The 16380-nt window shown below is 38.9% G+C and overlaps 1 protein-coding gene across 1 annotated transcript in view; it reads left to right on the plus strand.

Annotated features, from left to right (window-relative positions):
• The window catches only part of LOC140230826 (secretory carrier-associated membrane protein 1-like), a 47817-nt gene extending 32815 nt beyond the window's left edge, over window positions 1-15002 (plus strand). Inside the window, exons 6-9 of the mRNA XM_072310968.1 lie at window positions 4099-4264; window positions 6440-6541; window positions 12494-12623; window positions 13658-15002. Of these exons, the coding sequence (XP_072167069.1) occupies window positions 4099-4264; window positions 6440-6541; window positions 12494-12623; window positions 13658-13828 (569 nt within the window). The 3' untranslated portion in view covers window positions 13829-15002. The remainder of the gene's footprint in view (window positions 1-4098; window positions 4265-6439; window positions 6542-12493; window positions 12624-13657) is intronic.
• The last annotated feature ends 1378 nt before the right edge of the window (window positions 15003-16380 follow it).

Below are 16380 nucleotides of genomic sequence, written 5' to 3' on the forward strand. Positions count from 1 at the left end.
GAAACTCCTCCAAGACTCCTCTGGCCTGGGACCCGTCTTATAAAGCCTTCAAATCAATCACAAGTTCCCAAATCAATCGCAACTTGCATTGCAGCTCACAAGAAACTTGTGATTGATTTCTATCACAAGCCTTTATAAGACAGGCCCCAGGAGTGAAACTTTTTGAGGCTTTTTTATGCCTCCGCAACGAAGTGGCCGGAGGCATTATGTTTTCGGGTCGTCCGTCGGTCCGTCCGTCCCGTTTTGTTTTTGTCGATATCTCAAGAATTGTGTGGTGGTTTTACATCAAACTTGGTATGAGGGTATATCCTTGGGGGATAATACTTTGTGTGGATTTTACGGTCACTGGGTCAAAGGTCAAAGGTCACAGGTTATTTTGTGAAAAAAAATTTGAAATTTCATGTTTTTCTCCATATCTCGCAAATGGTTCAAGGTATCTTCATGGAACTTAGTATATATGCTTGTACCGATGGGCAATGATTATCTAGGGAAGTTGGGGGTCATGGGTCAAAGGTCAGGGGGGTCAAAGGTCAAGGTCAACTCCTCAAAATATCACTACTTTCCTTAAAATGCAATATGCCTGAAGGTTTGTTTTTTTTTTTTAACTTGATGTATGGCATGTATTACCCAATATATATTTTTTGGGAAGTTTCTTGCCGTAAGGTCAAAGGTCAAAAGGTAAAAGGTCAAGTAAAAGTGCTAAATTGCACTTTTTCCTCCATATCTCGAAAGTAACTCAAGGTATCATCATGAAACTTACATATTTATGCATGTTCAACCTAACAGTGATTCTCTTTGGAACTGTGAGGTCAAAGGTCAAAGGCCAGGTTTAGATAATGCTATTTTCTTTTTCCCATTTGATACTGAAATTATGCTTTTTCTCAATACCTTGAAAATTACTCAATGCATAAACTTATAAAAGGGTCAAAAGTCAAGTAAAAATCATCAGTTCCCCAAATACCTGCACTCTGACATTTTAATCATTCATCCAATTGAACCTAGTTCTAGGAAAGAGAACATTCAGCACATTTGTGTCAAACCTGTCATTTTAATATTTTGCCACTTGTGTGAAACTGTCATCACACATTGTCAAAACATTGTACTATAGACCTATTAGGAAAACCATGCATTATGGCGGAGGCATATCAGTAGCCGTAGCGATATATCTAGTTTGTTGTTGTTGTTGGGAGGGGCAAAAAAGGAATTCAGTCTGTAAAATGCTCTTCATTTGAGTTTTCAAGACTCCAAAATAAAATGTGAAATATTAGCCTAAATGATATGCAGACAGTATAATAGCAATCTGAGAGAATGTCGGCTCATGGTTGCTGTGTGATGTTGTATAAATACCGTAACTACCGATAATCAACAAATTGGGTCATAGCAACTCAATGATCTTCCTTGTGAGAATTAAGTGCATTCAGCTCGTTAGGAAATTTAGATATGATTTCACACTTTTGATATCAAAATACTTTAAAACAACTCATCATCCCTGCAATTCGCATCAGCCAGACTTCAGGTTTCTCGGTAGACCTTTTCAAAGTATTACAAAGAAATTCTAAAAAGTGGAAAATGAATTTTCAGTTCCCCAGAGAACTATTTTTTGTCTTTGACCTGGATGTTTGCAAGTACAACATGCACCAACATGTATCTCTCCTTTTCTTACAGCGTACATGCTGACACTGTTGCTGAATACGTTGTTTTCTCTCGTTTACCTCTGCACTGTGGGTGGCTCGGGAGGCGGCGTGTGCTTTGGCATTAGCCTCCTGGGCGTGTTCATATCAATACCCTGTGCATTTGTGTGTTGGTATAGGCCCATGTACAAAGCCTTTAGGTAAGAAGATTGTGGGCATACGTCAAGTCATCATTACAGCATTACACAGTATAGCGCCACCACCATGTCCAGCTGTTTACATTTTGCCAGTTCCACTGCAGCGGCCATGACATTTTCATCTTATTGTGTGTCTGCACCAGTATAACTCGAGTGCCATGTGTACTATGTGATCTGCAGTCTTGACTACAGACACATGATATAATGTATTACATGTGTTCATTACTTTTTGTGTGCACACCATATCCCCGTCGCAGTGTTGTTGTACCTGAATCTTGTCCTCTTCACTTGTTCATATATTGTGATTTTTTTTTGTTTTTGTTTTTTTGTTTCTGTTTTTTGTAAATTATGTGTGCAAATTCTGTGGTGATTGAAACAGGTGTGTGTCTTTTTTCTGTGTTTGTCGCAACATGAGCAGGTTCGTCCTACACATTTACTTTGTATCACACATGTTCATGCAACTGCCCAGGACGGAAAACATTTTGAATGTATAGAGAGACTGTTTGAAGGGTTATTTTTTTTCTTTTTTTTTAACCCTAACTTACCTGGGGGGGGGGGGCCATAATGGCCCCCCCCTCGACAAATTCCGCGACCATTCCGCCGCGCAAAATTTTTTGACCGCGCCGCTCACTGACTTTTTACTTTCAAGTCTCGCGCAACTTTTGAGACCAAATTTGTCGCGACCGGGCATACCGTTCCGAAGCCACGCCCCTTCAAAAAATGTTCGTCCACCCCAAAATTGCTCAAAAACGTGATTTTGTGTACAAAGTCAATACAAATTGTGTTTTTTCAATTAATTCATATAAAGATTCATATTTTTAATTTTAATGGCTGAAATAAATGTATTTTAGTATAGCTATGCTTCTAAAGATGTGTATGACAAATTCTGCTGAAAAAAACAACAAAAACAAAAGTTCGAAAAAACAAAGAAATACATTAAAAAATGATAAAACAATAGAAAACATAGGAAATTAATTTTGATACTGATTTTCTTTTTACGTACAAATGTTCGGAATGTCACTAGGAAAATTTAAAACAAAAATCAGCATTCCATAAGCTTTTATAAGCCAATTATAGACGAAAATGAGTTTTTTTGCATATATTTGCATAATTAATTAATTTAAAATAAAAACTGCAAATTTTTTGAAAATTGAACTTAACAGTCTTGTAGATTACATCCGGCTTTATGTTCATGCAAAATTTTGCGGCGATCGTGCGATCAACGGCCGAGATCTGAAGGGGGGGCCATAATGGCCCCCCCCAGGAATTCAAGCTTGCTAAATAGCCCAGGTAAGTTAGGGTTAATGTGTACAAGGTATTTCATTGTAAAGTTTCTTGCACGAGTAATACTTGATCTCTCAAACGTACAACATATTTCCCACATTCTAAGTGACTTTCTTGACATAAATAGATGCAGGGAAATCCTTTTGTAATTGGATTTCCGCATTCTGTGATGGAAAATAGGACAGACACCTGAGCCCACAGAACATACATCTGTACCTGACAAGCAACAATGAGTTGATTATTTTGTCCCTTTCTCTCATGGGCCAGTTTCTGTATGTAACCACAGACCTTAGAAATATTTGTTACGATGATCACCAGACATCCAAAAAGTAGTTATTCCAAGTTCATTCCCAATGGATTTCTTTTTACATTTCGATACGTCTTTTGATCCGTCCACTTTATGTGCACAATCAGCAGTAGGTTTTGCTTAGTCCTGCCAAGTCTTCCTAAAATATCCCTCCACAATCTGACATGGGAATATTGAAGCCTGAGATGTATCTAATGTACAAATTTCTCCCTGAAAACTTTCTGGAATCTCCCTGATGTTGATATGCGAATAGTGGCAGCCCATGTTACGGACACAAAAGATGATAACTGTCGTGAAATACTATAAAAGTGAAATCTTTGCGGTATGGACATTTTCATGCATTTCGTGCAACCAAAAACTGCAAACAGAAACCAGCGCAAAAATGAAATCTTTTGAATATTTCTGTAAGTCTTATGTTCCACTAATAAATGTCTGGATTTCGCAGAATTAGGAACACTCAAAATTCGTCTCACCCAGTCGAGGGCGAAATATTACTCATGCAAAAATAACCACTTTTACTGTAAGTCTCTGTTGGATATCTGTTGTGTGGGAAGGCATTTTGCACATGAGAGCTGCTACCTCGGATAGAAAGGGGTGTCTCTGTAATCAGAAAAGCCCCCAACACGTCATACCACTCTTCATTGTCAGTTTCCATCTCTCATTTGTTTCTCACCTGCAGCGTACGAAGTGTTATTACTCCTCAACGTGTTCATTGCTATAGCATACCTGTGCGCAGGAGGCGGGTCCGGGGCAGGCCTGTGTTTTGGACTGTCCATTCTTTTCCTGGTTCTCCACAGCCCATTCTCATTCCTCTGTTGGTACCGCTCTGTGTACAAAGCCTTCAGGTACATTGATTACATCACCCATGTCCGCTTCAGTTCATTGTAATGTGTCATACTGTATGCGCCATCTATTTAGCGAGACAATTTTTTATTTTTTATTATACCCCCGCCAAACGAAGTTTGAAGGGGATATATAGGAACCAGCGGACGGTCGGGCGGTCGGGCGGTCGGTCGGACGGTCGGGCGGTCGGGCGGTCGGTCCGTTGCAAATCTTGCGTCGCGAACTACTTCCTCAGTTTTCAACCGATTCCCATAAAACTTGGCACAGATGTGTGCCTTGGGTTGTAGATGTGCAAGACGTATTTTTTGACAGTACCCAAAAGTACGTTGCCATGGTAACGGCATATTATGGGCAAAAATGGGTACAAATTTTGCGTCGCAAACTCCTCCCACAGTTTTTGATCAATTTTTATGAAATTAGGTACAGATGTTCATCTGAATATGTTAATGTGCAAGACACATATTTCCGCAGTGGCAAAAAGTGCGTTGCCATGGTAACGGCATGTTATTGGTAAAATATAGGGCAAAATGCTTCATGGCAAAACTGCTTCATCAGTGTTCTTCCAATTCTCATGGAATTCATATTGAATGTTTGTCTGAGGATATAGGTCAGCATGACACATTTCTTGACAGTGACAAAAAGTATGTTGCCATGGTAACAGCTCACATATTATGAGCCAAAATGATGGAAAATTTTGTGTTGCAAACTACTTCCTCAGTTTTTGCCCAATTTCCATGAAACTTGGTACAGATGTGTGCCTTTGGTTGTAGATGTGCAAGACGCATTTTTCGACAGTACCCGAAAGTACGTTGCCATGGTAACGGCATATTAATGGCAGAAGATCAAGGAAAGATCTTGCGGATTTAACTACTTCCTCAGTTTTTTGACCAAAGCTTATGAAATGTTGTTTGGCGGGGGTATAACCAGTCGCTGTAGCAACATTTCTAGTTTTTTTTATTTTTTGCAAGTCAGGACTTCCCGACAATTTCACAGTGGCTAAATTCACAATCGTGAAGTATAGCACTGGACAGGCAGAGAAATTGGGAAGTGGACGCATCCATTCACACATTAGGCATGCCAAGACTAAGCCCTGCTAATCTGTATTATCACACACTCAATTTTTAATTAACTGTGTACTGCATTCCCAGTACATTTGTGCACATGGCATTCTTGTTGCAGATTAGAATATTTTTGCGTGTTGTTAATAGCACCCAACTCACAAAATCATAGCAGAAATCAAAACCCTGCAAAATATATGGTGTATACAGTGCATTGCATGTAGGTACTAAAAGGCCGCTGTACAATCTGTGACTGAAAATTTTTTGTCACATATCAAATTTGTTGTTGTTGGGTTTTTTTTTGTGAAAAATAAAAAAAAAAACCCTGAAAAATTGGGAACTCATATTTGCCTTTGCAATATAAATGAGCATATTGATTGTGCATCAATCAAGTTTTGTGTTCTCGTACCCAGTAAGGACATCCAGTTTATGTAGTTGCTCTTAACATTAAGTTGCCACAAAATCATACCACATGGCCTCTTCCAAGTGGTCCATCGCCCGCATCAGATATTGTGCTCTCTGTTCGTTCGCATTCAAGCACACCATGTGATTCTTGTACATTGTGCTTCATGTAATCCATCCATTTTTGTATGAATGGATATTGTACAGTCATTTGCAGCAGAAATTCCTGTCAATCACACACATTTACTGTCACTGGTATCATGCAGTCATGTTTAATGACTTAGATATAATTTAAAAAAAAAAATTGTTGCATTCTACTCTTTACTTTGAGCTTCAGTGAGCTAATTTAATCAAATTGTAATTCTTAATATGAAAGTAAAGAGGAGATGAAGGTATACCTGCAGTCATACATAAAACAGAACAGTCATATTCTGCAGTAATTGAAATACTAGTATATTTGTATGTATTAATTGCTAAATTAAAATGATTTCATAGTGTTCAAGAATGGCCTACTCTCAGTGGCATTTTTTTTTCAGTGACATCATGCAATATAAGTTGTGTTTTGGATCCTAAACATCTGACTGTATATAACGCTCTAAATACTTGTAATTTTCCTCGCTACAGTGTTTTAAAAAGAAACATTGACGGTTGTGTGTTTGAAGCAATGTCACAAATGCTTTCTCTTTGTCTTTCTTTTTCCTTCATTCCCACCAATAGGAGTGACAGCTCATTCAACTTCTTCTTGTTTTTCTTCGTTTTTTTCTTCCAATTCATCGTCACGGTCATACAGGCTGTTGGCATTGATCAGTTTGGAACAGTGTAAGTAGCCCGAGGCACTTTGCAGTCGCCCTACAGTAGGAGGGATAAATTTGTACTGTCCTTTCTCTACCGTCTTTGGTTCATTCGAGGTTATCGAACCACAGCTGGTCAGTGAAAAGGATTTATACACAGTTCAACCTCAGTTAGCCAGGCATGACTTTCCAGATCTCTTATTATCTGCACATGGATGAGCACATGATTGTCCTTGCATTTTCAGTGAGAAATACCGTTGTGATAAATAACAAAAACCAAGAGAAAGGTGTATTTCAATTATATTTCATTTCCAAGTTGTCTGAATGATACAACATGCGAATATAATGTAAATCATCAAAGCGCATCATATATTGTAAATTAACAATGCCCTTATATCTACATCCCCAACACAACTTGCTTAAAATGTGTCATGCTCGAGCATATCTCACTTTTAGTATCCTGCCATATCACTTAATCTGGATTTGTGCCAGTCCTGATATGTGGGTGGATAACTGAGGCTGGACCGTACTCCTAATTGTATTGAGAGATACTGTATGTACAGTATGTGGATTTCCTCTGTTTATGCAACACTAATCACAAAAGATGTGCATGAAAGATTGTCTTTTCAGCTTTGGATGAAAATGGAGGGCCTAAAATCAGTTTTGGATGCAAAAAATGGAATTGGAATGGAATGAACTTGTTAAAATCTTTCAAGTGCATCTAGGTCTGATGGTTACATTACATTATGTTCTGAAATATTACTAGATACATACTGCTTCAGTGTGTGTGAGGGTCTTGTATTTAATAACCTGAGAAACACTTGTCACACATTAATTTATCAATTCCTCCAAACCAATCCCTTTGGTTTTTAGTGTGCTGTATCTTTTCATAATTTCTGTCATTCACATACTTGCCAACATTTTCATTTGAGAAAGAGGTAGAATCCAGGATGCCTATGCGAGCAGCGCTAGCTTGAATGCTAATGAAATCTTTCAAAAGCGGTAGTCTACCGCCAAATGTGGTAGAGTTGGCAAGTATGTATTCAATACTTGAATTTCATAAGGTAGAATAAGAACTTCGCTTTTATCTTAGGCTTATTTTGGTCATGTACCTTTGTATATTTCAGTCAAAGACTTATCAACAGCCACTAAATTGCGCTCTAGAATGACTCCCTAAATTGGCAACACATTTCTAAAAGATTAAAGTTGATATTTCTGTCTCAAATTTATGTATGTTATATTGTTCTTGGTTCTCCTGTGTAAGGTACAGTGTATGAGGTAAAGTTCAGAGTTGCCAATTTGAATGAGGACAAAATGAGATAGATTTATTCCCAGGACGTCGGAGGTTAAATGCTATTTATGGTACTTGTTTAATCTTCCAGCAAAACTGCATTTGCCTCCTTTTTGCAAAGTCTGTCATAAAATTGTTCCTTGATACATCATGGTTAATATGTCTGTATTGCAGATTTGGATTGCTATGTACTTACTTGAAAAGAATTATAAGACAATTGATTTTTATGCCTCCGCCACGAAGTGGTGCCGGAGGCATTATGTTTTCGGGTTGTCCGTCCGTCCGTCCGTCCTTCCGTCCGTCCGTCCTTCCGTCCGTCCGTAATGAATTTTGTGGACACGGTAACTATCAAAACCTGTTGAGGTATCCTAATGAAACTTGGCATGTATGTGTACTAGGGGGTGAAGTTGTGCCTATCAACTTTTGAGTGCACATGCTCAAGGTCAAAGGTCAAAAGGTCAAGGTCAAATACATAAAATTTCACTATTTCCACCATATCTATTGAATGCCTGAAGATATTTTCTTGAAACTTAGTGTATACATGTATTACCCAATTAAGATTCTCTGGTGAAAGTTTACGTCATGAGGTCAAAGGTCGAAGGTCAAAAGGTCAGGGTCAAATACATGAAATTTCACTATTTTCGCCATATCTATTGAATGCCTGAAGATATTTTCTTGAAACTCAGTGTATACATGTATTACGCAATTAAGATTCTCTGGTGAAAGTTTGGGTCATGAGGTCAAAGGTCAAAGGTCAAAAGGTCAAGTAAAAATATCAAAACTTCTTTTTTTTCTCCGTGCCTTGGAAAATTGTTCAAGGTATCTTCATGGAACATAGTATATACATGTACTGACTGGAAGTGATTATCTAGAGAATGTAGGGTTCATGGGGTCAAAGGTCATGGGTCAAAGGTCAAGTGCAACACTTCAAAATTTTACTATTTCCCTCATATTTATGCAATGCCAGCAGGGTTATTATTTTTTTTACACTTGGTGTATGCATGTGTAACCTAATAGAAATTCTCTGGAAAGTTTTTTTTTTCCTTCTTTTTTTGCCTCAAAGGTCAAAAGGTCAAAGATCAAGTGAAAGTGCTGAACTAACTTTTTCCTCCATATCTCGAAGTGGCTCAAGTTATCTTGAAACTTAGTACATATTATGCATGTTCTACCTGAAAGTGATTATCTTATGAATTTTAGGGTCAAGGGCCAGATGAAAATGGTAACAATTTACTATTCAATTAAGAAATTGCACTTTTTCTCCACACCTGTACCTTGAAAATTACTCAATGCCTAAATGTATGAATGGGTCAAAGTCAAGTTAAAGTCCTTAAATCCCTAGATACATGCTCTCCTATTCATCCAATTAAACCTAGGTCAAGGAAGGTGAACATTCAACACATTTGTGACAAACTTGTCATTTCAATATTTTGCCAATTTTGTGAAAATGTAATCACACATTGTCCACATGTACTATCTAGACCTATTGGGAAAATCATGCATTATGGCGAAGGCATACCAGTCGCCAAAGCGACATTTCTAGTTAACATATGTGGTAAAACGATGTTTGCTAAATTGTTTGAATTTTGTCTTATGTATATTTTTGTGGTAGTGGCATTGTCAATGGTCTAAAGGTGATTGGTGCAGGTAACAGCGCCAATGACAAAGGGGATCTTATCATCGGAGGCCTGATGGTCATGATCGGCTGCTGTTTTGGCGCCCTCGCTGTCTTAGACATTCTCTACCTGATCAAGGTACACGCTCGTGTGACGCCAGGCTGTGTGACTGTCGTCAGAATATCACACGCCGCCCAGCGCCGTCATGGATCTGGCGGTCCACGTGCCTTTCTCGCTCCCATCACATTCTCACTCGTGATGTTTTCGTCGCCAGCGCTTTGCTGTCTTTCTCCTCACACTTCGACTTCCGCCGTCACGTCACATGTTGCTTCTCTTTCCACAAAATTTGTACAGACTCATAATACGACCTTGCATCACAAAACTGACAAAAAGTCATTGGAGGTGGATTTTTAGTTGATGGCAGATTCTGAAAGGGCAAACTCTAGGCTTTAAAATAATGTGTAACTCAATACAAATAGACTTTCTATACCCTACCCCTAATAATGGAAAGAGGGTACACACTCTTGAAAAGTGGTTATGGGAAAAGAGGCTCTGAAGTTGATGAGGGTCTATTCCCACCAAGCTGTGCTCTGTACAATGAATGGGACAAAAAGCAGGATGTAAAACTCCAAAGCAACCACAATGAAGGGATTACGTGTATCAGACTAAGCTGAAATTTAGCACACTACTGTTCATAACTACTACATTATACTATTTAAACTCTCAGAACAGCAGCATCATCCTTTCAAAGGTTATTAGAGTTGAAAGTAAAGAGTGTGTAAAGGGTTTTTAAGAATTGAAGAAAGGGCCCCTACAATATACCTATGCTACAAAAAGGTGTTCCGCAAAAGCTGTAAAAAACACAATGTCCCATTCGTGCTGTGATTCCAAACTTAAGAATTACACAGAAGAACTGCTCTTTCAGAAAATATTGAAAAATCAAGACTAGGTTGACCCATTTTGAGTCCTCACATGAAATTAAGTTGTGCAACTTTTGGTTGGTTTTGTGATGCATGCTCACATATATTCTTCACACAGTGTTTATACACCATGAGTGCATTCCTCACACTTGTACATGAAAATCATCTATATACATCTGGGCTCCGTTTCATACCAAGATGCTCCGACAGCAACTCTTGCTGCCATTGCTAGTGTCATGGTAACCAAAAGAATCCCACTTTTTGATTGGATGTTGCTACAAGATGTTGCTATCATATCTTTGTTTGTGAAATGTCACCGTAGTTCGTTCTGATTTCGAAGCCACCTTTTAAGAGTAGTCACCTATGTAGAGCTGCCAACCAATGTCTGAACGGCCCCCGCCTCCCTTGTACAGCATACGGCATACAGTGGACTCCTGTTATAACAAAGTGCTTGGGACCGGCATTTTTCTTTCGTTATATCAAAATTTTGTTATAACCAAACAGATAAACAATAAAAGACATAGAGGTGATAATGTGGGAGCCTAAATTTTTACTTCGTTGTAACAGGAATTTTGTAATATGATGAATGTATAAATGCATATTCAGCAGGAACATTGGTTTACGTAATGGGACTTTGGGACAACTTTGCGTGCAGCTAAATTTGGGATGGAGGACAACATTGAAGGAAGAAGAAGAAATATTGCCCCGTTTTGAAGAGAAAAGCTAATAAAGAAGTAGAGACTCATTGGGCTGAATCGCCATTGCCTGCACAGAAGTGGAGATACCAATTATTGTCATGGATCATAAATCTGTGACTAATCTTATTCATTGTAATGTATGGTATCCCATCGTATTGTTCAATGGCTGTGAGTCCACCTAGTGTTTCTGCAGATGTAGGAGTTTTATTGCATGCAAAATTTTGTGAGGTCACAGATAACGAAATTGATCTGCCCCTTGAGGACAGGATAAACCAAATGCATACTGCATGCGTGTACCTAACCTGATATATTGTATATATGTGGTGTTTGGTTGCCAAAGTCTTAACTTGGGACAGAGATTTACTTGAGGCGAGCTTCAAAGTGTACATTGGTCAAGGACTTGTCAAACTGTATGTCGTCATCCCAGGACTTGTCAAATTGTATATGGTCACACCGTATATATCCTCTCATGTATCATGCTTTGTACACACGCAGACATGAACTCAAACACACACACACACACAACCACACATGCTCACACAGTGTTCCGCATTGGTATCCTCATAATTCCATCGTCACTCGATCTCGATGATGCAAATGTGATTAATATCTATTATCTCTCCATTCTTGTATTTCTCTATCATCTTTCCATTCTTGTATGTCTCTCATGTTCATTGCTTCCCTAGGAGTTTCATCAATGTGCAGAGTCTCCTGTATGAGTTGGCCATGATACTATTTTCCCCTAGCATAAATACTACATATCCTCTATTCAGAATTCTCCTTCTGCATTGTTTGCGCAGTGGGCTTTGCATCCACCTTTGGCAGTGAGCTGATGTCAGTGCCATTTTGCCCTGACTGGTGTACACACTGAAATTTTTTGCAAATTTTGCGAGATGGCACTTAATCGCGAAATTAACAACGCACGAAAATGTTGCAAAAAATGAATAAACTTCTTTTTTTTTTAAAGATTGCCTCACATGCCACGGCCTGGGCCAGCACACTAGCATGCATTATCAAGTAACAACTTGTAGCAGAGCTATGATGCCACAAGATAGACCGAATAATGACTTGATCTCCTTTCAAGCAATGTTTCATTTCAATGTTTCATTTCTCATTTCAAGCAATTTCAGCGAAACAGTCACACTTTCTTCTGTATATTTGTGTTAAGTTGTTGTTGTTTTTTCTCTTTTATTGGGGGGGGGGGGATTGTCATGATAATGAAATGACCACAAAGCATAAAATCAATAAACTCACAAAAATGTGCAATCAACTGCCATTCGCAAAATAATCTTTATGCAAAAATATCAGCGTGTACAGTATTCCATCGCATCACTGTCTCTGTACTCCAGGCATCGTTTATATACACACTGTATATTCAGGCCTGGGTTCCACCATTCACTCACTCATTCACTGTGCCTCCCTCTTTGTGTTGTTCCGCTTCATTCATCTCCCAAACAGAGGTTGGATCAATGGTATTGAAATGATGGGTCTGCCACACGTATCACAAAAGGCAGTCGCTGGATGCATGCTCATTGTTGCAGCTCTCTTCACTACCCTCGCGGTTCTTGATATCATCTACTTGCAAAAGGTGTGGTTTCTTCTCTCCCCGAGTCGCATGGAAACAAAACGATTAAAAAAAAAGGCGTGCAAACTAATTCATATTTCTGAGAATTACCAACAATTGATATTTATCTCCAAACTGTGATGCTTTTCTAGATTTCTTAAAAAACACAGTTCATCTATATGAATAGGCTGTCAAATAGCTTGCATTCTTCTCAATTTTATATGTTTTAATATTCATGTTTTCTAGAAGAGCAATTAAAGGCATTGCTAATTTTACCAGTTGTGCTTAATTAAAAGCCAGGTCATGTTAGAGGAGACAAATGTGCCTCCCAATCTGAATTGCATGATGTCAGATTTGCCCTAATTTTTCGGACACAAGTCTGTACACACACCTACCGCTGTACAAAATGATTTTCTGAGGTGTATGACTTTTGATCGGCGAGAACAGCTCTATGAGCAGAACAAAGACACTGCAAAATGTGGGAATGATTCCTCACAATACATCGATCATTACTGTTTGAAGTCATATTTCATGTAGTACATTTCTCATTTTACTGCACAAAATTTGTATGTCACAAACTTTGATACATTGAATCATTGTGTGTGGAAACATCCCCACTCTCCAATATACTGTAGATGCACTTCACCTGTATCTCATAAGAAAGTTGAATGTTTTTCGTTTTGCTTGCCTCTATTATGATTAAACTTGAAAGAGATGATGATCTCAAATATTTGGTCTTGTGTCTCTTTGTATCATACGTAATCATGAATAGGGCAGTCTAATATCAATTTGCATCATTCTGTCCAAATTCAACAAGTAAAACTCTGGTATCTACTCTTAAACCTCCATTTTCAGTGTTGTGTATGTAGTACAGGTGTACTACACGTATTCATGTTAGATATACCGAAGTGAAACGTTTCATAGTCTAACGAAAAAAAGAGGAGAACTTGATATATAAAAGACATGCTACTAGAGATCTGTCGTCTGGAGTATCTTGTGCTGATTCCTAAGGTGCAGGGCTAACCCATTTCCATTGCCGTCTTCCCCCTTGGTAACAGGTTCACGCCCTCTACCGAGGTACAGGAGCCAGTTTCCAGAAGGCTCAGCAGGAGTTTGCCAGGGGCGTGGTGACAAACCCAGGCGTCCAGACGGCCACGAGAGACGCGGCGGCCAGCGCGGTGAGCGGCGCATCCGCCTCCATGTTCTCGTCGGGAGGAAACAGGATGTGAGAGGATCGGAGGCTGCGAAGGGCGGGGCAAGCGAGCGGAGAGATCAGAGAAGAGCGAGAATAGAAGGCCGCACCCGAAGGGAAGGGAAAGCCAACAGCGTCCAACGTGGAGTGGAGTGATTCAAAATCAGTGGTAGTAAATCAAAAACTGTTAGGACCGGAGTTGACGCCTTCAACTACATAGTGCGTTGGAGTGACCTCTTGACCTCTCTCTCTCTCTTTCTCTGTCTGTCTGTCTGTCTGTCTGCCTGTCTCGGGATAGTAGTAGCGGGAACCCAGCATGAAGTTACCCTTGAAACCATGTGATGGTTTCCCCAGAGACACCAATGTTCACATTCTGGAGAAACCCAGTCATCTGTTCGCCTGACTCTCATAATACTTCAAGCTCAGATTTCGTTTTCTTTTTCTTTTTTTTTTGTTTGTGTATTTTCATAATAGTCGGTAAGGAAAACCTGTCGCATGTATGCTGTACTAACTGTCGTAATTTAACCTGATGCTCTTGTGTTTCGCGAGAACTCCAACGGTGTTCATGTTTACAAAACAGACTAACTTAAGAGATGATTTACATATATTGATACAATTCTTGTGTGAGATGATACTGTAATAGGTGTACCGGTATGTTTTCACTTTTCTGTTGTGTTGCCAAATGTGTTTTTGATGATTTGCACCGAGAGTAAATTACATGCATGTTTTTGTGAGTCTAGGGAAGTATGCGGTTGTGGCTTGTTAAAGCAAACAAATGTATGCGGCACACCAGATGCTATTTGGGAGAATCCTGAAGAAAGGTCTTGAAAAGCAATTTACAATGATGCTTGATATGATTGTTTCTGTATAGAATCTTACTGGGCAATAATGGACCTTGTGAATTGGGCAAATGTATTAAAATGAATACTAGGTTTGTGTAGCAGAGGTAATCAAAACAATCACAGCATATATATATATATATACTTTTTTTTTTGATGGTTTGAGTCAATAATAGATTGACAAACCCCTTTCGTTCTTGAAAGAACAGAATGTCCAATAAAAAAAAGAAAGATAATAACTTCTTAACAGCAAAAAGACGAACATCATGAGATAGAGAAAATGGATTATAGATGTCAATCTTCTCAAAACATTAAATTTTGTACTTTCAAATCTAAACACGATGGGTTTGCAATCAAAAGAATCCTTCCCCCCCCCCCCCCCCCCCCCCCCCCCCCCGCTGAGCATCAAAAATGGTTTTATTCCATATGCATGAGTATGTGCAATTTGTAAGCCTTTAAGTTTGGTGGGTAAGAAGGATTCATTTGAGTTAGTGTACGTGTAATCACTAGTTGGCGGTAGGAAACTTAAATTATAGAGATTTTATATGAGATCCTCCTAGCTTCCATTTGTTGGATTTCTTTAACCCCTTCGGGATCGCCATCTAAATGCTACAAACATTACGTAACAAACAGGTTATTCACTGGTAGTTTGATAAAATAATTTGTATGACCGTTGGTGGGAGTAATGACAACGTGACTGACAAGAACTGGGAGAAATTTTGATTGGTGCGTCATCTGAGAAAGAGTTCCTCTCATCTGTAGAACTTTTTGTTTGTTAATTGAAAGCTTGTTAAAATTCTTTTCCCTCTGATTTGGTGTTTTCTTAATAACATACAGTGACGGCCCATGTGGTATGGTGCAGTAGATTTATATGAACCAGCTAATGCATGTGGTGGATCTTTGATGCAACACTCAGTTGTTGTGGTAAAACTTGTTCATTCATCAACGCAACTTTTGGACATACATTGTTTGTAGGCAGTGTGTTTCTATCTTCTGAAAAATAACCAATAGTGTAGCCACGCAAGCATTATGTTATATTTGCCGTGTACATTTGTGTAGAATATCAAGAATATGTTCACATCAAAGTAAATTTTTTCATCTACATTATTGTGTATTGTAACTTATCATGGGATGGTGATATGTGCAAGTAGATCTTGGAATAAATGTTCAAAAACAGAAATGAAATCCACCGCTTGCCATGAGACTTTACAGAGTAACCAATGTTTGATAAGAAAGAGGTCAAAATTTTGGAAGAATTGATGATGCCATGAAGTCGTGCTGCTCCACTTACTAAAGTTATGAATGTATTTTTGTTTTCAGTAAGGAGTACTGTCGAGTTGTTGATAAGTCATTATTGTTCATCCCATGTTGTGCCTGTAAATCTGATGAAATCTTGATATTACTGTAGGTGAGGAGGAGATTAGTTTTAGTCTTGCTTTCCGTCTTTTTCAATTTGTGTGGTCCTATCATGGCTAGGTCCATGGTCCTATGAACCAATCAGTAACCAATGCCTGGCCACGGAAATATTGGCAGGATTTGAAAATCTGCAATGATCTGAGGAGGAAGAAAGAAAAATGAATGCATGAGATACGGTGAGAGCCGAGAGAATGGGTCGTGCAGACATCGTGGATGATAGGAGAGAATCGTTAGATACTTGCCTGTGTTTGCTTTTACATTTCTCTGTCCCGTTTCATAAGTTGTTCTGATGCACGTAGCCTGCACAAGTCTGTCTGTATTCTGTAAATGTGCT

The sequence above is a fragment of the Diadema setosum genome, chromosome 7 (assembly GCF_964275005.1).
Source record: "Diadema setosum chromosome 7, eeDiaSeto1, whole genome shotgun sequence".
Lineage (NCBI taxonomy): Eukaryota > Metazoa > Echinodermata > Echinoidea > Diadematoida > Diadematidae > Diadema > Diadema setosum.